Source organism: Mya arenaria, chromosome 2, assembly GCF_026914265.1.
Source record: "Mya arenaria isolate MELC-2E11 chromosome 2, ASM2691426v1".
In the NCBI taxonomy this organism is placed as follows: domain Eukaryota; kingdom Metazoa; phylum Mollusca; class Bivalvia; order Myida; family Myidae; genus Mya; species Mya arenaria.
The window spans coordinates 49,756,569-49,781,422 of record NC_069123.1 but is presented as its reverse complement, the minus strand read 5'-3'; the positions used below and the strand labels follow the sequence as shown (position 1 = coordinate 49,781,422).

General features: G+C 39.8%; 1 protein-coding gene and 1 long non-coding RNA gene across 6 annotated transcripts in view; one reads left to right on the top strand and one right to left on the bottom strand.

Annotated features, from left to right (window-relative positions):
• Nucleotides 1-24,437, top strand: part of LOC128211200 (uncharacterized) — a 39,432-nt gene extending 14,995 nt beyond the window's left edge. For 2 of the 5 annotated variants that reach the window (XM_052915700.1, XM_052915737.1), the window contains exons 2-5: nt 11,731-12,316; nt 12,862-13,020; nt 16,995-17,052; nt 20,129-24,437. In XM_052915700.1, coding sequence (XP_052771660.1) covers nt 11,759-12,316; nt 12,862-13,020; nt 16,995-17,052; nt 20,129-22,488 — 3,135 coding nt within the window. In that variant the 5' untranslated portion in view covers nt 11,731-11,758 and the 3' untranslated portion in view covers nt 22,489-24,437. Of the gene's footprint in view, nt 1-1,500; nt 1,621-8,940; nt 9,104-11,730; nt 12,317-12,861; nt 13,021-16,994; nt 17,053-20,128 lie in introns of those variants that run through there. The other 3 variants (XM_052915706.1, XM_052915717.1, XM_052915728.1) reach the window with 3 other exon arrangements.
• LOC128211224 (uncharacterized) lies at nt 114-8,767 on the bottom strand. Its single transcript, XR_008257240.1, has 3 exons — nt 8,662-8,767; nt 1,494-1,591; nt 114-1,137 (listed from the first exon to the last, which is right to left on the bottom strand). It is a non-coding gene; the product is annotated as an uncharacterized LOC128211224 (long non-coding RNA).
• Nucleotides 24,438-24,854: the final 417 nt, after the last annotated feature.

Here is a 24,854-nt window from a genome sequence, read left to right as displayed (position 1 = left end):
GGGAGATTATAAAGACAATTAAAGAAATCCAACATACTGACACTTTCCTTTCATGCTGCTCAAATTATGAATTGTTTTGCAATTGTTTGATAACAAGGGACCTTTTGGTAGACTATTTCAACCCTCCAAATGTCTTAATGTAACCGTACATAGTATACGTATATTTTCCGTTAGTCATAAAACAAGAAATATCATAATGATTATTACTGTATAATATTCACTATATCTTGCGATTTATATTTATTTTTAAATGTGTCTCCTTCTTGTGCGTAAAGTTTTAAATCCGAAGCATATACATTTGCTTTTAAGCTTGTTTGGACATAGTAGTGAAAAAGACAACTGAGTTGATTCGAGTTACATGTGTTATTATATTTGATAAAAAAGCTGACATCATGAAACTAAAGGTCACAAAAAGTATATTCGTGTATTATAGATAAAACAAGATCATCTTTGTAAATGACGCAAATCAAAGTAAAAACCTGTTCATTTATAATGACTAAGGTCATTTCGAACTTCTTTGCCGCTTGTTAGAACAGTGTTGCATTTCATTTAATACGGACACTAATATATTGAGAGAAGCATTAAGGTAGTAATATCAATAATTATATTCATTACACTTGTATAAAACAGGTGAATCTTAATGGAGAAAGGAAGAATAACAGCGAAATTCATTGAGTTTTGACAATGGATCTAAACAAACGTCGATTTTTGCTGACTTTCGTAAAGAAATTAATACATGTTTTGTTTCCCTAATTTGGAGTTTTGAAATAGAGATGGTTATAATACTGTAACAAACTTCCGATGATAATCAGAAATAAATTATTTTAAAGTTTAGAAAGTATTTCTACCTGAATCATACATTGCATACACTAAATAACAATAACGAACTTATTTAATGCTATACTTGCTTTTATTGCTATGTTTTACCATGTCCCATGCATTTTTTTAATCTGATTGTCAAGTATAACGTTTGTATTATTATCGTCTGCTTCTGCGTACTTATCGGAACCCCTTACAAAGAGGTCAAGTGACACTGTAAGTCAAATCAAGTAGACGTAGCCTTATTGCTATCGGCGTGATGTCACTTCTTAGTAGTTAAGGTGTTGTTTTACGACTGTCCACCGCCGGAAGTGCTTCCTCAAAAGATACAATAAAACATATAAACATATATATCGCCATTAGGACAGAAAGAAAACAGCTTCAGATAATCCTACCAACAACATTTTCTTTCGATTGAGATGTAAGCGGACAAAAAATATCGTCTACCTTATGGAAACTGTTGAAATAAGTTGATGTCAACGATTTTGTAATTTTGCTGTATAAGAGTTTATTTAGAAACTTAAGTATGCAATGTTACTAACATTATAACAAAACGTGATCTGCATTTGTGTCAAGGACGAACGTGGGCTGTTTGCATATAAGGTGGCGTAAACATCCTTTATATCGTCTTTCAAAACGAGGTTGTTCAACGAGCCATGCAATCTACCGCTTACTATTTAACTTGCCCGGGTATATGTGTCTTTGATCTATCTGCGGAGGCTACCATAGCTGGCTGGTACGTTAGACAAACGGTGCTTAAATGTGTGGATTGCTGAAATAAGCGGAAAACTGCATAATAAAGTAAGTTTATAGTTTCTTTTGTGGTCTTTTACTGAAAGCGATAAACTCGAAAACAAAATAACTGAAGTCTTCTTGCAGACATGTACGCGAACGTTACTGCTTTTGAGAAAATTTCAGATAACGAAAATTATTTTTACAAAACCTAACCCAGGATTTTTTAGGTAATTTAGACTATGTTGACAGTTTTCTAACGCGATTCACGAAATTGAAAAATCGCAGTCTTGCGTTTATTCTACGTGATCGTGAGAAAGAAATGAAACAGTCGTTAATTAAGCACAAAGCTCTAAGTATTAGTAAGATGAAATGAAGAAAATTCTTAATGAATAAGAATAGGCGGAGTGAGCGCCATCTAACTGAATTAGAAAACAATCACATAAGCTGATACATAGACAACGCAAAATCGCGAAAGGTACGCCCGGGTACTCTGGAGCGTGCATATATATATATATATATATATATATATATATATATATATATATATATATATATATATATACAATATATATATGTAAAACCGGGCGTTATGGAGTGTGTTTTGGTACGCCAAGGCGTTCTAGTGTATGGTTAGGTACGCCCGAGGGTTCTGGAGTTTGCATAGGTACGCCTGGGTATTTTGGGGTATGCATAGGTATGCCCGGGAGTTCTGGTGTATGTATAGGTACGCCTGGGTGCTTTGGAGTTTGCATAGGTACGCCCGGGCATTATGGAGTATGCATATGCATGCCAGGACGTTCTGGTGTATGCATAGGTACGCCCGGGCGCTCTGAAGTATGCAAACGCACTCTCGGGCGTTCTGGAGATTTCATTGGTACGCCCGGGTGTTCTGATGTATACATAGGTGCACCCATGCCTTCTGTAGCATGCATTAGTACGCCCAGGAACTCTGTAATATGCATAGTTACGCCCAGGCACTCTGGAGTATGAATAGTTACGCCCCTGCGATCTGGAGTATGCATAGGAACGCCCAGGCGATCTGGAGTATGCACAGGTATGCCCGGGCGATCTGAAGTATGCACATGTATGCCAGGACGTTCTGGTGTATGCACAGGAACGCCCAGGCGATCTGGAGTATGCATAGGCACGCCCGGGCGATCTGGAGTATGCAGAGGGACGCCCAGGCGATCTGGAGTATGCATAGGCACGCTCGGGCGATCTGGAGTATGCAAAGGGACGCCCAGGCGATCTGAAGTATGCATAGACACGCCCGGGCGATCTGAAGTATGCATAGGAACGCCCAGGCGATCTGGAGTATGCATAGGCACGCCCGGGCGATCTGGAGTATGCAGCGGAACGCCCAGGCGATCTGGAGTATGCATAGGTACGCCCCTGCGATCTGGAGTATGCATAGAAATGCCCAGGCAATCTGGAATATGCATAGGTACGCCCGGGCGATCTGAAGTATGCATAGGAACGCCCAGGCGATCTGGAGTATGCATAGGCACGCCCGGGCGATCTAGAGTATGCAGCGGAACGCCCAGGCGATCTGGAGTATGCATAGGTACGCCCCTGCGATCTGGAGTATGCATAGAAATGCCCGGGCGATCTGAAGTATGCACATGTATGCCAGGACGTTCTGGTGTATGCACAGGAACGCCCAGGCGATCTGGTTTATGCATAGGCACGCCCGGGCGATCTGGAGTATGCAGAGGGACGCCCAGGCGATCTGGAGTATGCATAGGCACGCTCGGGCGATCTGGAGTATGCAGAGGGACGCCCAGGCGATCTGAAGTATGCATAGACACGCCCGGGCGATCTAAAGTATGCATAGGAACGCCCAGGCGATCTGGAGTATGCATAGGCACGCCCGGGCGATCTGGAGTATGCAGCGGAACGCCCAGGCGATCTGGAGTATGCATAGGTACGCCCCTGCGATCTGGAGTATGCATAGAAATGCCCAGGCAATCTGGAATATGCATAGGTACGCCCCTGCGATCTGGAGTATGCATAGGTACGCCCGGGCGATCTGAAGTATGCATAGGTACGTCCCTGGGATCTTGAGTATGCATAGGTAAGCCCGCGCGATTTAGATAATACATGTATTCTTCAAGGCACTCTGGAGTATGCATAGGTACGCCCCGGCAATCTTGAGTATGCATAGGTACGCCTGGGCGATCTGGAGTATGCATGGGTACGCCCGGGCGTTCTTGTGTATGCATTAGTACGCCCAGGCGTTCTGTAGTATGCATAAGTACACCGGGTACTCTATAGTATGCATAGGTAGGCCCGGTCGTTCTGGAGTATGCAAAGGTACACCCGGACATCCTGGTGTATGCATAGATACGTCCGGGCGTTCTGGAGTGTGCCAAGGTAGACCCTGGCACTCTGGAGTATGCATAGGTACTCCCGGGCACTCTAGAAAAGGCCAATGGTGATCTGAGGTATGCATAGGAACGCCCGGGCGATCTGAACTATGCATGCAACTGTACGCATGGGCGTTCTTATGTATACAAGGGTACGTAGGTACGCCCGGGCACTCTGGTGTATACATTGGTACACCCGAACGTTCTGTAGTATGCATATAGGTACGCCCGGGCACTCTGGTATATGCACAGGTACGCCCGACCGTTCTGTAGTATGCATAGGTACACCCGGGCATTGTGTTGTATGCCAGTCTCATTAAAATCAGATCCCCAATACACGCTTCATGACGTTACGTAATGAAATGAAGTGAACGTCACGATATGATTTTAATGAGATTGGTTGTATGCATAAGTACGCTAGGGCGTTCTGCAGTATGCAATGGTACCCCCGGGCGTTCTGTAGTATGCAAAGGTACGCCCGATCGTTCTGTAGTATACATAGGTACGCACGACCGTTCGTTATTATGCAAATGATGCCAAGGCATTTTGGAGTATGCATAGGTATGTCCGGGCACTCTGGAATATACATAGGTACGCCTGTGTGTTCTAGAGTATGCATATGTACGTCCGGGCTCTCTGGAGTGTGCATAAGTACGCCTGGGCACTCTGGAGTATGCATAAGTACGCCTCGGCAATCTGGAGTATGCTTAGTTACGCTCGGGCAATCTCGAGTATGCATAGTTATGCACGGGTTCTATATAGGTACGCCCGGGCACTCTGGAGTTTGCATAGTTACGCCTTGCCGATCTGGAGTATGCCTAGTTACGCACGGGCTATCTGGAGTATGCATAGTTTAGGCGGGCAATCTGGAGTTTGCATAGTTACGCCCGAGCGATCTAGAGTTTGCATCGGTATGTCCGGGAACTCTGGGGTTTGCATAGGTACACCCGGGCACTCTGGGCAATCTGGAGTATGCCTAAGTTCGCCTGGGCACTCTGGAGTATGCACAGGTACGTCCGGGCACTCTGTAGTAAGCATAGTTACGCCCGGGCACTCTGGAGTATGCATAGTTACGCCCGGGCCCTCTCGAGTATGCATAGTTACGTCTGGGCGATCTGGAGTGTGCATAGTTACGCCCGGGCGATCTGGAGTATGCCTAGTTACGCCCGGGCTATCTGGGGTATGCATAGTTTAGCCCGGGCGATATGGAGTATGCATAGTTTAGCCCGGGCGATCTGGAGTTTGCATAGTTACGCCCCGGCACTCTGGTGTATGAATAGGTGCGCCCGGGCACTCTGGTGTATGAAAAGGTACGCCCGAGCGATCTAGAGTTTGCATCGGTATGTCCGGGAACTCTGGGGTTTGCATAGGTACACCCGGGTACTCTGGGCAATCTGGAGTATGCACAGGTACGCCCGGGCACTCTGTTGTAAGCAAAGTTACGCCCGGGCACTCTGGAGTATGCTTAGTTACGCCCGGGCCCTCTCGAGTATGCATAGTTACGTCTGGGCGATCTGGAGTATGCATAGTTACGCCCGGGCGATCTGGAGTATGCCTAGTTACGCCCGGGCTATCTGGAGTATGCATAGTTTAGCCCGGGCGATCTGAAGTATGCCTATAGATTCGCCTTGGCACTCTTGAGTATGCATTGGTACGCCCGGGCACTCAGGAGTAAGCATAGTTACGTCCGGGCTATCTGGAGTATGCATAGTTTAGCCGTGCCATCTGGAGTATGCTTAGTTACGCCCGGGCACTCTCGAGTATGCATTGATACCCTCGGGCTATCTGGAGTATGCATTGTTTAGCCCGGGTGATCTGAATTATGCATAGTTACGCCCGGGCAATCTGGAGTATTCATAGGGACCGCTGTATGATCTGGAGTATGCATAGTTACGCCCGGGCGACCTGAAGTATGCCTTGTTACGCACGCGCTATCTGGAGTATGCATAGTTTAGCCCGGGCGAACTGGAGTTTGCATAGTTACGCCCGGGCAATCTGGAGTATGCATAGGTGCGCCCGGGCACTCTGGGGTATGAATTGGTACGCCCGGGCGATCTTGAGTATGCTTAGGTATGTCCGGGCATTCTGGAGTATACATAGCTACGCCCGGGCGTTCTGTAGTATACATTGATACGCCCGGTCTACGTGCTAACGGTATAACGCTCTAACGTTCGCACTTCAATTTCAGTCTTAAAATCGAATATGGCGACTGTGAAATCATGTATTAATTACATAGTCACAATTCATTGACCTGATTGGACAGTTAAATAATTAAAACCCTAAAGGGAGGCAAAAGCAAAAGCAGTTTGGGAAAATTTGCTAGTGTTTGGTAACCAGTGTGGAGTATTAGGGTGGCGTTTTTTTATTTACCTGGTACTGTAGTGTTGTGTCTGTTGACATTTTAAAAGAAGCGGCAACATTGAATTAACTTGAAAAAATCAACAACTGTACCTACATGTTGACATAAGGGATACGAGGTATTTGTTTATCTAAGTACTATCAGTCGTTCTATTACTATGTTGTCATGTTTGTTAAATTGAATTGTGACATTCAAGACATGGAAAGACAGATATCAGTGATTCGTACCAGAAAACTTCGGATAGACGTGTTGTGGAATTTTCAAGGTGAACAATTAAAATTGATGGGAACATGAAATGACAACAATTTTTTTTTTTTTTTTGCCTTTTTCGTTTACTTCTTAAAAGCTTAATTTAAGAGTGAGTTTACTCATCTAGCCAGAAAGAAATAAAAATGCACAACTAGATTGCAGCACAGGCGTCTGACTCATTGTTTGTATCATAAATGTTGATGTATATCATTTTGGTTAAGTATAAACAACACACCTTAATGCCTCTATTATTATATGATGTTCGAAAAATAATAAGGTTATGTATATATCAAACTTAATGGATTTCATGATTGAGTCTAGTTGATTTTTTTTTCAAATTTATTAATCAGCATAGAAAAAAGCCATTTTTTAAAAGGTGCCATGAAGAGAGGAGCCAATTCCCTTAAAAATGGTATATGATGTGTTGGTATAACTAAATTGTCTTAAAGCTGCACTATCAAAGATTTATCGGTTTTACAACTTTTTTATTTGTTGTCTTGGAAAGAGCAAATTTTTGCGTAAATATCTGAAAACCAGTGATAAAAGATTGCTGACAAAAGATCAGATTGCACATTTGCATATTTCCGTTCGAAAATTAATGTTTGATGGCTTAAACCGTTTTAACAGTTTAAGAAAACTGTATTAAACCTTAATTTTTGAACTGCATTTTATTTATAAAAATCTGCGATTTAATTTCTGTCAGCAGTCTTATAAATATCACTTGTTTGCATGGATTCTTGCAAAAAATGGCTCGTTCCAAAACAAAAATTAAAAAGTTGTCAAAACATTCAATCTGTGAGAGTGCAGCTTTAAGACCAATAAACTATACTGTCTTAATTGGATTGCATGTTTAAATTAAAAAGAATTCTTAAAATTATAAAAAAAAAAGAAAAAAAAACGTAAGTAATAAAGAGGGCCATTGTGTAAAAAAGGGTATGAAGGGCCCGAGGTCAACAGGGGTGGCTCCATAATTTGACGTTAAAGGGGAAGTAACTAAGGGGCGTAACGTTTTGACTTTCGCCCCTCCGTCGGAACCTAAATTACTTTGTTCAAAGTGTTGGCAGGGGGGAGGGGAGGGTCTACTCCCCCATGAAAATTTTAACAAATTATTTTGCAAAAAGGGATGATTTTAGGGGGCGGGTGCCTGTTGCCCCCCCCCCCCCCCCACACACACACACCTCCTCCCCCTCCCCTCCCCCCTTTGCTGGTGTCAGATTATAGATCAACCTGGGCAGTCGACCTGCTGAATTCTGAAATCATCAAAGGACACACTTCTGGGTCCAAAAGTATTCAGTATTCACCCTAAGTTACTGATTCCTTATTCAATATTTATTTTTTAAATAGGGCTCAGTCCTTATTGAAAATGAGCTTATCACTGAGAAAATCCTAATTCATGACATCGTAAATCAACTATGTGTTATCATGTGGTATGGTATAACTTATTTCTTTTCATTACTCACAACAATTGTTTTTTAAGAGAAATGTGGCTGTTATTTCACATTTTTTTAAAGCTGCACTCTCACAAATTGAACGTTTTGACAACTTTTTTTGTCTTGGAACGAGCCATTTTATACGAAAATGAATGGAAACCAGTGATAAAAGATTGCTGACAAAATCAGATCGCAGATTTCCATAGTTTAGTTAAAATGATGTTTTATGCGGGTTTTTTTAAACCGTTAGTAACTCTTTTAGTCATCAAACCTCAATTTTCAACGGAAATATGAATGTCTGCGATCTGATCTGTCAGCAGTCTTATATCGCTTGTTTGCAGATATTTACGCAATGAATTGGCTCATTCAAAGAAAATAATGAATAAGTTGCCAAAACAGTAAATTTGTGAGAGTCCAGCTCTTATTTATGCTAGTAATTTCAAATTGTATAAGAATCCGAAGGGGACTATTGTAATGTACCAGTGATTTTTTTTCGTGAAATTTACCGCCGAATAACGGCTGTTTCCTCTCGCCGAAAATCGTGCAATATTCCCAAAAAATAGTCATATTTCCCCAATAATTGGTAATCAATTCCCCTCAGAAATGAATAAAAAATACAATTATGAATTGTCAGTGTTTTTACGGCAATATTTATAGCCGGTATTCGGTCATGTTCCCAATGGCAAAAAGAACCCTTTTTTACCATTTCTGAATAAAAATTTCCAATCTGGTTTCTTAAACTTCAAAAGAAAATAAGAATAAAAGACGATGAAATTATAAACAAAACAGTTATTTCCCCTACATGCAAGCGTCTATTCACAGAAACATACAATGATGTAATTTCCGCGTCATGATGAAAGGTGGATTTTCATTGGTTTAACTCCATTTTTTCATCCAATCAGAGAGCATGTAACAAATTAAGAGTTAGAATCATTGTGTTAATAAAAACATGTGTCATTGTCAACAAAAGGATTACTAATTCAAAAGTGACAGTAAATTATTCGGTGCAGGAGGGGAATAAAATAACTAATAGACAATGCTGTTCTTTGTCATGCCTAAACTACATGTTTACATACATGACATTGACCTTCATTGCCAATATCGGAAAATGACATAACTGAGAAGTGAAACTGAAGTAGACAACTGTATTTATTTATTTATTATAATGATGGTGTATTTACTTTTTGATGAATGCCGAAGGAAACATGTTGATGAAATCCTACAAAATTCATTAATTTGTTTTATGATCAATTGCAAACAAGTCTGACTATTTGGAAATTGGAAAAAAATAAAAATATTGATATATTCATTCCATTCTCTCTATGAGTGTGAAAAACATTTTTTAATAGACAGCAGATTTTGTATCCAATTTAAGAGGAAGCCCATTAAATTGTCTCTGAAATTTTTAAGAACTTGTTAATCAATCAATTGACTATTTCAAAGAGTTAAAACAAGGGATTAAACAATGTAAGGTGTTAACAGAGTCAGTGCAATACCAATGTTATTCATTATAGTATTATATAAATTATATCCTTTGTAATTATTTATGAAAAATTTCCCAACATTGATAGGGATCATTTGGCACAAAAATCATGTTTTTACATGTTTTGATGATAGTAACAGTCATTAAAGAGAGTTGAAAGAGTTTTAATAGGTGTCTTTGTTACTGTTTATTTTAATGACCATTTTAATGTTCATTGTATTTTCCCAATTTTGGGAATTAACGTGCTTATTTTCGCAATTGTAAAGCCACAGGTGGTTTTGAAAATTTAAATAAAAATCACTGTAGAATAAAACTTTACGTAAATGTTATACAACAAACATATAAATCAGGTAAGAAGGATAACTATAAATACAATGAATAATACTGTATTATAACAATGCATCTACACAAGTACTGAAAAAAAAGTGAATGAAGCATAGTTTTATAATTTCATTTACCTTATCTGCTGATACCTGATACTACTATATATTATAGGCTGTAGGCCTGCATGGGAGTCGAACCTCCTACCCATAGATTGATAGTCAAGTGCGGTACCACTAGACCACGGATCAGCATCAATTTAATCATTCTCGTTCACCAGAGTGATGATGCTATGGGTTCCATAGATTGGATTTATCACGATAGGGGTGAGAGTTGTCTAGTGGTATAGGTGCCCGCCTCTCACCCAAGGGGTTCAATCCCCACCAGGGGTACTTTCTCATGGCCTCTCAAAATGGATACAGTACTGGTTTCTGCCCAGGAAACGGACCCGGGAGTGATTCTATAAGCTTAACTTTCGTCACAATCGAGCTAAAATAAATTTGTATATACTAATCGAACCTGCGATTAGAGGTCAAAATTATATTTTTGCCCAATGGGATGACAGTATTTTAAAAATCTGCAGTACATTCACTTAAGTAAATTAGCAGTCGGGGGCTGAACCAGTAGACAAAATATTATGTCAAATACTAAGCTGATTTAAAGCTGCACTCTCACAGATTGAACGTTTTGTCAACTTTTTTATTCGTTGTATTTGAATAAGCCAATATTTGCGAAAATGCATAAAAACCAGTTATATAAGACTGCTGACAAAAAATTGGATCATAGATTTTTATATTTAAGTTCAAAAATGATTTTTTATGCATTTTTCTTAAAGCATAAGTAATGGTTTTAACCATAAAACATTAGTTTTCGAACGGAAATATAAAAATCTACGATCCGATTTTTTGTCAGCAATCTTATATCATTGGTTTGCAGATATTCACGCAAAAATGCTGTTTCCAAGACAAAAGAAAATGTTGTAAAATTGGTAAATCTGTGAGAGTGCAGCTTTAAGGGTTATGTCAGTATGTATTTACCAAAATAAAGAGTTATGCGACTGCATCGCATTAAATTGATTATTTTGGTAAAAAAATAAATAACCGTGAACCATTACAATGGTTATTACTTAAATACTTTTATGCTGTATAATATGTAATAATTTTAACCCCCTACCGATTCCACAGTAGGGGATGTCCGTCCGAATATCATGCACATCATTTTATTTTATTGGTTGCCATAGCAACATAAAGAATCAGTTTACTACACTTTAAAAGGGTCCTATAATAACAGCAAAAATGTTATCCAAAAATTATAAAAGCTGCTGTGTATAGCACATGATACATTTGGCTGGTATAGCAGTGAATACACCAATCCCTTAACTGGATCTTTGCCCTGTATGATGAAGTATTAAAACTTGGTCCATGTAATATAATATGCGGATAGAGGGCAATAGGGATATTATGCAGGCCAATAAAAAAATAAATAATTTACGTCGTGAAAAATGTGGTGGCTATTTCAACATTTTCTTAAAGATGCACTCTCACAGATTGAATGTTTTGACAACTTTAAAAAAAATTTGTCTTGGAACGACCCAATTTATATCAAAATGAATCGAAACCAGTGATATACGACTGCTGACAAAAATCAGATCGCAGATTTTCATAGTTTAGTTAAAAAAAAATGTGTTTTTCTTAAACCGTTAGTAACTCTTTTAGCCATAAAAGATAAATTTTCGATGGAAATATGAAAATCTGCGATCTGATCTTTTGTCAGCAGTCTTATACCACTAGTTTGCAGATATTTATGCAAAAACATGGCTCATTCCAAGACAATAATAAATTAGTTGGCAAACAGTAAATTTGTGAGAGTGCAGCTCTTATTTTAATGCTAGTAATTTCAATTTGTTTAAGAATCCGAAGGGGACTTTTGTAATGTAAGTAATACTCAGTGACTTGTTTCTTTTACCAGGTATTGAATAAGATCTAATGGCAAAACAATGGCCTCTTATCGAGAATTTTTAAAGAAGAAGGCCGCCCAGAACTGGATAAAGGCCGCCCTCGCCCTCAAAATCACCAAGGACGGATTACAAGATTTTCTGGAGGACGTTCTGACATGCGTTCACCAGGACATCTATAGCACTGTTAGAACATCCAAGGGTCTTCCATCCAGGGCAGCATGTGCACATTGTTTCACAGAAAACGTGTTGAAGTGCCCAACTCGTGGGATATGCACCAGTACTAGAAACTGTAGATTTCATAACTGTCCTCAAAAACTGTATGCTCCTTGTCCAAATGGGATTTGTGAAGGCGTCCGTGATGAAATAGTCAAACATCACAGGTTTTCGGGACCATCATGGAAGAATACGAACGCCGACAAATGGAGCACCATTCCCTGGGAGATAGGCAAGTGTTTCCTGCCCCCTGATGGCTACAAGACCGTGTCCTCCATCAAAGACAGTGACTTTAACGGAGTGATCAGCGTCATGATGAATTGCGAGGATTTCCAGAACAAACTGTCGTTTAACGTTGCGACACAGCAAAATTTATTAACAGAGGTAAACATATTAATCACACTATGATCATATTATACGATTCCGTTGACTTTTTAAAGCTGCACTCTCACAGATTGACAGTTTTGACGTTTATTATATTTTTATCTCAAATTCAGCTGATTTCGCACATCAATACATTTAATTTAGTCATATAAGACAACTTATTAAGAACTGCCGAGAAACTAATTTTTTACTAACGCTTTTTTTCATACAACATCTCACTGTATTATCATTATATCACTGGTTTCCAGACATTAACGCAAACATTGGCTCATTCCCAGACAAAACATAAAAACGTGGCCTAAACGGTCAATCTGTGAGAGTTCAGCTTTTAAGAATGTTCATAATAAATGTAGAATGTTTCAGTATTCACTTGAAGTTGCTCTGATTATTTTGTACATTCGTTACTCTAATCCAAACAACCAAGAAGTCTTAAAGTGAATATATAGTTACTACATATTGCATGATAGTATGCATTTCAATTGTGCCATCTTCACCACAACTAGAAGCTATGTTAGTCAAAACTTATTTCAAACATTACATTTAAGGTTCGGGATATTGGTCGACGCGTACGCCATTCCCATGACCAGAGGGTCAAGAACACAGAACTAGTGGACTTTGTGTTGAAGCTACGCACCCTGCTGGAGGATAAGACTGAACTAGCAAACAGACCGGAGGCACAACACGCTGTGGAACAGCTTAAGAAGGTACAAATTTACATGATAGCAGACTAAACACATTATACAGGTATGACTTTACAAGAGAGATGACAAAATTGAACTAGCATACCGACCCAAGGCACGACAAGCCGTGGAACAGATTAAACAGGTATGGCTTTACAAGATAGATGACGCAACTGAACTAGCATACTGGCCCTAGGTACGACACGCCGTGGAACAGAATAAAAAGGTATGGCTTTCCATGATAGAAGACACAACTGAACTAGCATACCGGCCCTAGGTACGACACGCGGTGGAACAGAATAAAAAGGTATGGCTTTCCATGATAGATGACACAACTGAACTAGCATACCGGCCCTAGGTATGACATGCCGTGGAACAGAATAAAAAGGTATGGCTTTCCATGATAGATGACACAACTGAACTAGCATACCGGCCCTAGGTACGACATGCCGTGGAACAGAATAAAAAGGTATGGCTTTCCATGATAGATGACACAACTGAACTAGTATTCCGACTCAAGGCACAATATCCCATGAAACAGATTAAATAGGTATGCTTGTACATGATAAAAACCACAACTGAACTAGCATACCGGCCCATAGCACCACACTCCGTGGAATAGTTTAAACAGGTATGACTTTACAAGATAGATGACAAAACTGAACTAGCATACCGGCCCTAGGTACGACATGCCGTGGAACAGATTAAACAGGTTTGACTGTATGCGATAGATGACACAGCTGAACCAGCATACCGATGTAAGGCACAACACGCCACAGAACAGGTATGAGAAAGGGTATAAGTTAACGTTTACTTTTTTGTATTAAATTCGGTCGACACGTGTAGAAATACATAGTAACTTGCTGGAAGAGTACTTTTAAATTATAACATGTGTACTATTTTTTGTGTAGTTCAGGCATGAGTATTAAAAATAATTTTATTATGCATGGTGAAACTTCGCAGACGACTTGACTGCCAACTTCTGCACATGTGTGCACCCGGAATTGACTTATTATGTTATGGGACACAATTAAACTAGCATACCCTCAAAAAAAACTGTAGAAGTGCTTCAACAGGTATGAACTTATATCCTAGAGGACATAACGAAACTATCATACCGACTCGAGGGTGCGAGGCCGTGAAACAGCTGAAAAAGGTATGATTGCAAGTGTCCTTTTTAGCTCGACTATTCGAAGAATAAGGAGAGCTATACTACTCACCCAAGCGTCGGCGTCACCCCTTGGTTAAGGTTTTGCGTGCAAGCACACATAGGTTAATATCTCAGCAACTACTTCAGGTATTGCATTGAGACTTTATACAATGGTACTCAACCATCCAACCTACTTAATTAACCAAGTTTGATAACTCTACTTTGCATTTAATGCCAATAATAGGCCTTTATTATTTGACTTAGAAATTCTGGTTAAGGTTTTGCGTGCAAGCACACATAGGTTAATATCTCAGCAACTACTTCAGGTATTGCATTGAGACGGTTAATATCTCAGCAACTGCTTGAGGTATTGCATTGAGACTTGATACAATGGTAATCAACCATCCAACCTACTTAATTTACAAAGTTAGATAACTCTAGTTTGCATTTAATGCAAATAATTGCCCTTAATTATTATACTCAAATATACTGGTTAAGGTTTTGCATGTAAGCACACATTAACCAGGTTAATATCTCAGCAACTACTGGATGAATTGCATTGAGACTTTATAAAATGGTACTCAACCATCCAATCTACTTAAATACTAGTAACCAAGTAAGATAACTTTAGTTTGCATTAAATTCAATTAATGGCCCCTTTTTTATTCAACATAGAAATTCTGGTAAAGGTTTTGCATGTAACCACTTTTAAGTCAATGCTGCAGCAAACACATCATGAATTCAGAATTGCATTGAAACATTACACACAGGCTCCCAACCATTTAACCTTCTTATTTAATCAAGTAAGATAACTCTATCTTTCATATTATATAATTTTTGCCCCTTTATTATGCTTCTTAGAAATTCTGGTTAAGGTCTTGCATGTTAGCACACATAGGATAATATCTCAGCAACTACTTAATGTATTGCATTGAGACTTTATACAATGGTAGACAACCACCTAACCTAATTGAATAATCAAGTTAGATACTTGTGTTTTGCAAATAATGGCCCTTTATTATTATGCTTAAAATTCTGGTTAAAATTTTGCATGTAACCACATTTATGTTAATATCTCCGCACATCATGTATTGCATTGAAATCTAATATAACAGTGATCCATGCATGTTTCGCCAAAACTTTTCAATCCTTACACTGAAAAGCGGCGGAATAGTCGAGCGCGCTGTCTCTGTGACCGCTCTTGTTTTATATCAGATTCGATAAACTCGTGCAAAGATATTTCTGTACTCTTGTGTAAGAGGAGCGATTGGGAATTATATCGAGTGGACTACCTTTTGTGCGGATCAGGTATGCGTTTATTGAAAACAATTTAGAATAGTATGGTTTGACCTCGTCACCGAACTTTAGACCCTACTTGACCTTGCACCTAATCAGATCAACGGACTTTAGTGTAAGTGGGGGCCTCTATTCGACCTTGCACTTAATTATATCAACGGACTTTACAGTAGGCGGGGGGGGGGGAGGGTCCCTATTTGACCTTCCACTTAATTAGATCACTGGACTTTAGTGAAGGTGGGGTCCCTATTTGACCTTCCACTTAATTAGATCAACAGACTTTAGTTTAGGTCGGAGCCCTATTTGATCCACCTAATTAGATATCACCGGACTTTAGTGAAGGTGCGGGTCCCTATTTGACCTTCCACTTAATTAGATCAACAAACTTTAGTGTAGGTCAGGGCCCTATTTGATCCACCTACAGACAAAGTGAAAACATTTTTTCCTTCACAGGACATTGCGACAGGTAAACACTGAAAGTAGGCGCGGGTCCCTATTTTACCTTGCACTTAATTAGATCAACGGACTTTAGTGTAAGTGGGCGTACCTATTTGACATTGCACCTAATTAGATCACCGGACTTTAGTGTAGGTGCGGGTCCTTATTTTACCTTGCACTTAATTAGATCACCGGACTTTAGTGTAAGTGGGCGTCCCTATATGGCCTTGCAACTTATTAGATCACCGGACTTTCGTGTACGTGAGGGCCCCTACTTGACCTTGCACCTAATTAGATCACCGGACTTGACTTCAGTGAAGATGGGGGTCCCTATTTGACTGTGCACCTAATTAGATTAACTGACTTTAGTGTAGGTGCGGGTCCGTATTTGACCTTGCACCTAATTAGATCACGGGACTTTAGTGTAGGTGGGGGTCCGTAATTGACTTTGCACCTGATTAGATCACCGGACTTTAGTGTAGGTGGGGATCCGTAATTGACTTTGCACCTGATTAGATCACCGGACTTCAGTGTAGGCGGGGGTCCGTATTTGACCTTGCACCTGATTAGATCACCAGACTTTAATGTAGGTGGGGTCCGTATTTGACCTTGCACGTAAATGGTAATTAGATCACCGGACTTAAGTTTAGGTGGGGTCCCTATTTGACCATGTATCTAATTAGATCACATGACTTTAGTATAGGTGGGAATCCCTAATTGACCATGTACCTAATTACTAGGAGATCACCGGAATTAAGTGATGGTCGGGGACCCTATTTGACCTTGCATCTAATCAGACCAACAGACTTAAGTGTAGGTGGGAGTCCCTATTTGACCTTATTAGAAGCGAGGCCAAACCAAGGTTGCGTACCGATGGGTCACGACCCCCGACAGACCCATGACACAAGTCGTGATCACGAGATAAAAAATAGTTTTATTTACACATGTCACCTTTATGACAACGTACATACACTTTCTGATGTAGTAAAACTGTTTTCCGTTAACATTTTGTCTTTATAATATAAGTTTATAGTTTATATTATATTATTATTATTATATTATTTTGTAAAATAACCTTTGAATTATTGGATGTCTTGATCTGTTTTGTTGACAGCTGCAAACAGACGATTTCAAGATCAGTGCTGAGAACGAAGGGGAGATATTGAAGGAAGGTAAGCGATGCTTTTGATCAAATTGACGTATATGGATATGGAACTGTGTGTAGGGTGGTTTATGTAAAGAGCTAGCTTGGGGTTGCTTATGAGAAGTAGGGTGTAGGTCACTGTTTCTAAGAAAGAAAAATGGTTTTCGCCCACTAACTTTCGTTAAGAAAGATAAGATAGTGTTGAAACTCTGCATTTCTAGCACACCGGATAGGCATTTCCGGTGACGTCAGCCGTGCTGGAATTTAAGTATCATGTGTTTCCGGTACGGATAGAAAAATCCGACCCGAGGGCACGCGCGTAAGCCGGTAACGAGGCTTTCCGAGTTATCGGACACGCAGCGTGCCCGAGGGTCGGAATTTTCGATCCGGACCGGAAGCACATGATTAATATTTTTTTTGCATATCTTAAATTATCAATTTGTGGAAAAATTGACGTAGAAAACGCACTTTTGTGCATTTCACCAAAGCGCTTGAATACTTGTATATTTAATTGCGCTTTATTGAAATGGCATAATTTACTTTTCATATTCCATACAAGAAAAGAAATAAGAAGTGGCGCATTGTTGCGCGTGACTCCTCTTACATGGGGTGTGTAAGACAGTTTTTTTCCACCACTGGTCACATGACCGGAAACACACGTCCGGTATGCAAGTAAATTCCATCTGGCTCCCCTGCCATGCCAGATGAGTCACGCGCTGTGACGTAATACTTTCTATTTCTTTTATTATACACTTTATGTAACTATAATTATGAGATATCAATAGATGAGTGCGATAAATATTAACTTTAATATACCTTCAAAACAAAAAGTAACCCTTAAAAGACGTGATACTCAGAAACTTCTTGACGTATGCCGTGAATAAAACTTACTGCGCGTCATGCCGTGAGTAAACATCATGGCACGCCCTTTTTGGTAAAATGTACAAACATGCGCTTTTCCGTGTATATTTTCACAAAATATTGTAATTCAAGGTATGCTAGAAAAATGTCTATCATGTGTAGGTTCCTTGGTTCCAGATCGAAAAATCCGACTCTCGGGCACGCTGCGCAGCCGGTAATTCGGCAAGCCTCGTTACCTTGCAACGCAGGCGCCATCGAGTCGGGGGGTTTCTCATCCGGACGTGTGTTTTTATTTCTTTTATTGTATGGTTTATGAAAAGTATAGTATGCAATTTCAATAAAGCGGAATCATAAATATAAGTATACAATACTTTTAATTAAAATTGAAAAGAAATAATCGTAAAAGCGCGATTTTTAAAGGAACTATTTGACGTCGATAGTGATTTAAAATGACTGCGCTTTATAAAGTCAGTATACAACGTCGCACGCGCTTTTTGCTGAAATGTACTAAAGTACGTTTTCTACGTCAATTTTTCCACTAATTCAAGTATGCAAGAAAAAACATCAATCATGTTTTTCCGGTCCTGATCGAAAAATCCGACCCTCGTGCACGCTGCGTGACCGGTAACTCGGAAAGCCTCGTTACCGGCTTACGCGCGTGCCCTCGGGTCGGATTTTTCTATCCGTGGCGGAAACACATGATAGATACTTATAAGAACTCATACAACTTTTAACTTATACAGTCATTACACTATTGCTGCCTTTCTTCTTACCAAGCGTCTTGTGATATTTCTGCTTCTTATCACCTGTACCAAGCGTCTTATGATATTTTTGCATACCGGACGTGTGTTTCCGGTTATGTCAGCAGTGCTGGAAAACCCCGTCTTACACCCCCTATGTTAGATGAGTCACGCGCATCCACGTGTCATTTTTTATTTCTTTTATTGTTTTGTTTATGAAAAGTATATTTAACCATTTCAGTAAAGCGCAATCAAATATATAAGTATGCAAGACTTTTGATTAAAATTGGAAATAAATAATCATAAAAAAACGCGTTTTTCAGAGTAACTATTTGACATCAATATTTATTTAAAATAATTGGTTGTCCGGTTAGCGCACTCGCTTCTCACCTAAGCGACCCGGGTTCGATTCCCGGCTTGGGCGCATGTGAGTTTGGTTTGTGGTCACCAAGCCGGACAAGTGGGTTTCCTCCGGGTTCTTCGGTTTCCCCCAAAACACAAGACCACACTCTCGCGTAATATCGTGCCAACGAGAGTGATTAATATAATGTTGTAATAACTTGTTTCACAATCGTTGTAAACTAAATATGTTAAAACTAAACTAAAATAATTGCGGTTTATGACGTCAGTAAACGATGTCGCACGCGCTGGTTCGTAAAATGTACATAAGTGCGTTTTTTATATCAACTTTACCACAATTTGATAATTTTAGATGTGCAAGAAAATATATCAATCATGTTTTTCCGGTCCGAATAGGAAAATCCGACCCTCGGGCACGTTGCGTGGCCGGTGACTCGGCAAGCCTCGTTACCAGTTTACGCGCTTGCCCCCGGGTCGGACTTTTCTATCCGTACCGGAAACTTGTGATATATACTTATAATGTTGCTTCTAATCGTCTTATGATAATGCTGCTACGTATATTCTGCAACAAGCGTCTTGTGATATTGCCGCTACTTATCTTCTGTACTAAGCGCCTTGTGATAATGCTACTTCTTATCTGCTGAACTGAGCGTCTTGTGACAATGCTGCTTTTTATTGTCTGTACCAAGCGTCTTGTGATAATGCTGCTTCTTATCTTCTGTAACAAGCGTCTTGTAATAATTCTGCCTCTGATCTTTATGTACCAAGCTTCTTGTAATAATGCTGTTACTTATCTTCTGGACCAAATGTCTTGGTAAAGGCTGCTACTTATCTTCTGTAACAAGCATCTTGTGATAATGCTGCTTCTTATCTTTGGTCCCGGGCCTCTTGTTAAAGGCTGCTACTTATTTTTTGCAACAGACGACTTTTGATAATTCTGCTTCTAATCTTCTTTACAAGCGTCTGTTGATATTACTAATCGTCTGCATCAAGGGTCTTGTGATATTGCTTATTTTTATCTTTTGTACCGAGCGTCTTGTCACAAAACTGATTCCTGTTTTCTCACCAAGTGTTTTGTGATAATGCAAACGTATATGTTCTTATTTTTATGTTTTTAATGATATATCTTTACATTTACTTCAGGATTACGACTACGTTTGGCAAACCATTACCGAACCACGTTGGCCGACATGCCGATATCTCCCATTCTCGGAGAAAAGAACGCCAAACTCAGGAAATTCTACGTGGCACCGACAATTGTGGAGAAAGATCATCGAAAAATCGGCAAAATTGACAACAAAGAAAGCGGTCAAAAAATTGCAAAATTTTCAGATGTTTTCAAAAAAGAAATTCAGTTGCTCAGAAATGTTTTCCTTGTTGGAGAACCGGGCAATGGCAAATCTACATTCTCCGTAATGTGTGCCCTGGATTGGACTCACCAATATTTACCAGCGGAGGAAAACGTCGGTATTAAAACAAGCTTTGCCGACCCAGAATTCTTCAAAGAGTTTGCATTTTTGTTTCATGTCACCCTACGAGATTCAGGTAAAACGTGTGATCTAGCAGAAATGATCAAGGATCAACTTATACGTAAAATCTACCACGAGAAGGATGCCGATGATGGTTACCGGCTATTGCAGACGGTGCTGGAAAGTGAAACATGTTTAATCATAGCTGACGGCCTCGACGAATGGACCCATCCGGAAAACGTAAACTGTACCTGCAACACTGAGGAAAAAGTCACCCCTTTCCGAAATTCGGCCAACAAGGCCACACTCCTCACGACAACGCGTCCCTGGCGAATGTCACAGTTTAGAGTGCAGGATTCAAAGATCGACAAATATCTTGAAATAGAAGGAGCTGCAGACACAGAGCAACTCGTGGAAAATATCATCAACATCCTTAATGGGGGAAATGAGGATAAACGAACAACATGGGCTTTCATGGAAATGGTGTCAGCGAAGGGTCTTAAAGGATTATTGTCAGCACCTATCAGTATCACCCAGCTCGTGTGCCTGTGGTTCGAGGGCAAATCGTTAACCGATTCAAAGTGTGACATTTATGCTGGTGTGATAAACATGCTATCATGTAGACTTAGTGATATGCAAAGCGGGCATAACATTCCGAAAATTGAACTGCCATCCGTATTAAAGGAACATGAATGCTTCACGCAAAATCCCATGGTTTACCTTGCGCTGGCAAAGTTAGGATACACAACTTTGTATTCAGAGTGCAGAGATTCGTCTGTTGTTTTCAGCAACAAAACAGTCAACGCTTTGTTAAGCAAGGAACAGGTTGAATTTGCATTGAAGTCAGGCTTACTCACGGAGAAGAAATCCAACTCATTGATCAAGAGATCATCTCACTTTTCATTCTTTCATAAAACACTTCAAGAGTTTTTAGCGGCTCTTCATTTATGTTTAAATGAAAACGACTACAGTCAGCTATCAAGCAAGTACGAACAAGATAATAAGGAAAATATCTTGGGAGATGTTTCTCAGACATTTATTTTCATATGTGGAATGAAGCCCGAGCTCGGTGTACAAATGTCTTCATGGATCAATAGTTCTAGACCACCATACCGACCATTACTCGACAATAGAGAGGCTGGACTACTTCAGGACCTGATTCTCTCCGGGCACCGTGAAGCCAGGGCGAACAACTATGGTGACATACCGCTCTATCTCGCATACTTCAGGGTTGAGAGTGACGAGGATTTCGTAGTGTTAAAAAAGCTGATGATGATAAACAAGGAACGTATTCAGTCACTATACATCAATGGATACAATGATCAAATTAATGGGGAAGAGCTGCAGGAGGTGATCACATCCTCCTCCGACTCCCTCAAAGCAGTGAGACTGGATTGCCGTGATGGGCAGTATGACCTGTCCCAGTGTCACAGGCTGGAAGATCTGTGTATAGCGGGAGACAATACAACACGTGTGCAGGTTGATCCAACACATATTACAACATGTCGCTTATATGGAGTATCATCGAATGTTGAAATGTACATATTTAGATTATTTAAACACGATCAAAGGAGGAGTAAACTACAACGTGTTGAGTTATCTAGCGTTAAGAATGTCCAGTTACTTGTGGATACACTACTAAGTTTCCCTCAGTTACAACGCCTTCACATAGAGAATACAGATCTAGGTGAGCTCCACCTCCTTCCTCCAGCCTCCATCACCGATATTACACTTCATTTTGTGACAATGACAGCGGGGGCGGTGCGGAGTCTGATAGAGACGATGAAGAACATACCACACACCATTACATGCAACATGGTGGCATGCAGGGTGAAACCTGCCAGTGTGCGGAGTCTGATAGAGACGATGAAGAACATACCACACACCATTACATGCAACATGGTGGCATGCAGGGTGAAACCTGCCAGTGAGATGAAAGACATCCGAGAACATATAAACAGTTCGCCGTCATTCAAGGTTCTCTTCTTTGACGATACGAGTGGATGGCTTAATTTCAGATTCACCAGAATGTAAACAATAAGTTAAATGTTAGCATCGATTATGGGAATTCATATTTGATGAAAAACAGTGAAACAATCAATGGGGAAGTGTCATTCTATTTATAGAAATGTATGTCACTTTTTCCAGGAACTAATTATTATCACCACTTTCGATGTGTATTCAAAGTTAATTTGATTTATGTTGTGTATTTACTTGCATCCTAAAATAGATTTAACTGTACACAGCAATGTCGTTGGGGCTGGTGTTGTTAAATATATCGAACTTGGATGAAAACTTTCTTTTTATACGCCCGAAGGGTCGTATTATGTTATGGCCTCCATCGTCTGTCCGTCCGTCTGTCTGTCTGTCCGTCCGTTAGCAATTCCTTGTCCGGGCCATAACTTGGTAACTAATAAAGCGATTTTCAAATAACTTTATACAAATCATCACTACATTAAAAGGATGTGTCGCGCGCAATTTCCAGGTCCATACCTCAAAGACTAGAATCACCATGGGGGTGCGTTAGCAAATCCGTGTCCGGGCCACAACTTGGTCACTAATAAAGTCATTTTCAAATAACTTTATACAAAGCATCATTACATTAAAAGGATGTGTCGCGCGCAATTTCCAGGTCCATACCTCAAAGACTAGAATCACCATGGGGGTGCGTTAGCAAATCCGTGTCCGGGCCACAACTTGGTCACTAATAAAGTCATTTTCAAATAACTTTATACAAAGCATCATTACATTAAAAGGATGTGTCGCGCGCAATTTCCAGGTCCATACCTCAAACACTAGAATCACCATGGAGGGGCGTTAGCAATTTTGTTTCCGGGCCACATCTTAGTTACTAATAAAGTGATTTTCAAATAACTTTATACAAATCATCACTACATTAAAAGGATGTGCCACATGCAATTTCCAGGTCCATACCTCAAAGTCTAGAATCACCATGGGGGGACGTTAGCAATTCCATGTCCAGGCCATAACTCAAAGACTAGAATCACCATGGGGGGGCGTTAGCAATTCTGTGTCCAGGCCACATCTTTGTAACTCGTCCGTTAGCAATTCTGTGTCCGGGCCATAACTTGGTAACTAATAAAGCGATTTTCAAATAACTTTATACAAATCATCACTACATTAAAAGGACCTCAAGCCGAATCTTCTTCGGGCGTATAATGCTCCGTTTCGCGGTGCTCTTGTTTAATTATAACACAACAGTCCGTAATCAACACGTGCAATAGTCGGTTCAACTTGATGGACATTTTTTTTAAAGAATCCCTCAATAAATCAACTAATTTCCTAGTTTAATGTGATATCATTTGATAAATGTTAAGTACTTACTACGCTAAGAGATTATTAATTGATATGGAATATTTAACTTATTTCTTTATTCACAATGGCATTCTAGCTCAGCTGTTTTTTATATTCTGTATTATAGAAATGTATCAAAAACACGTTGACTTTTTTAATTTTTATGATCTATTACATAAATTTCACATTATTATAATGCTATCTACAAAACTATGATATCATTTATGCACCAGTCAATTGTAACCACGGCCCTCAGGTCCGGGGGTATACCGGGGAAAGGCGGGGAAATTGGCCGTGTTTTTACTTTCCAGGTGGCCCTGCAGTGCCGTGTGAGTGCGGTGGTTTTGTCTTCGCGCCAAATATAGCGAGGAATTGGCCTTACCTAGGGTCCCTGGGGTGCGAGGGCATTAAACGGGGATCTTACCAGCAATTCGTCCCCGCAAGACGGGGATTTTACCCGGGCTTGGCTGGAACGAAAGTCAAAGTCCCTGCTATTCTCCGAACCTGGGGGAGGGGCGTAGTTATAATTGACTGGTGCATTATCGACAAATGCTTCAAAGGAAATACCCAAACAATAAACACATTTAGTTACCTAAATAATAGAATATACAATGGCCTATTATTTAACATGTCACACAATTGGAGAATTATTGAAGAAGATATGGTTAAACGTTGAAATTATTGTTTGATTTGTATTTAATATGATGAGGCCTAAAAAAAATTTGTTTGGTTAGGGTTACATCCTTTTCAAAAATAGGTAGGATAGGTAGGGTTTTTTTGTGTTTTTTTATTAGGCTTAATATAAGAATGTTATTTTCATCATTGGAGAATGGTGTTAAAGTTAAATCTTCTGTATAAGCATTTAAGGTTTTAAACTACATATTGAAAAGCAATTAAAAAAAAAAGATTTTTTTTTTTTAGGTTTTCATTTTTTTTTTCAAACTGACTATAAAAACGGTAGGGTCGGCGCCTTTTCCGTAGGTAGGGTCGGGTAACCCGAACCAAATATATTTTTTTAGGCCTGAGGATGAAAATGTGTTGGTATGATGATGATGGTGGTGGTGGTGGTGGTGGTGGTGACAATG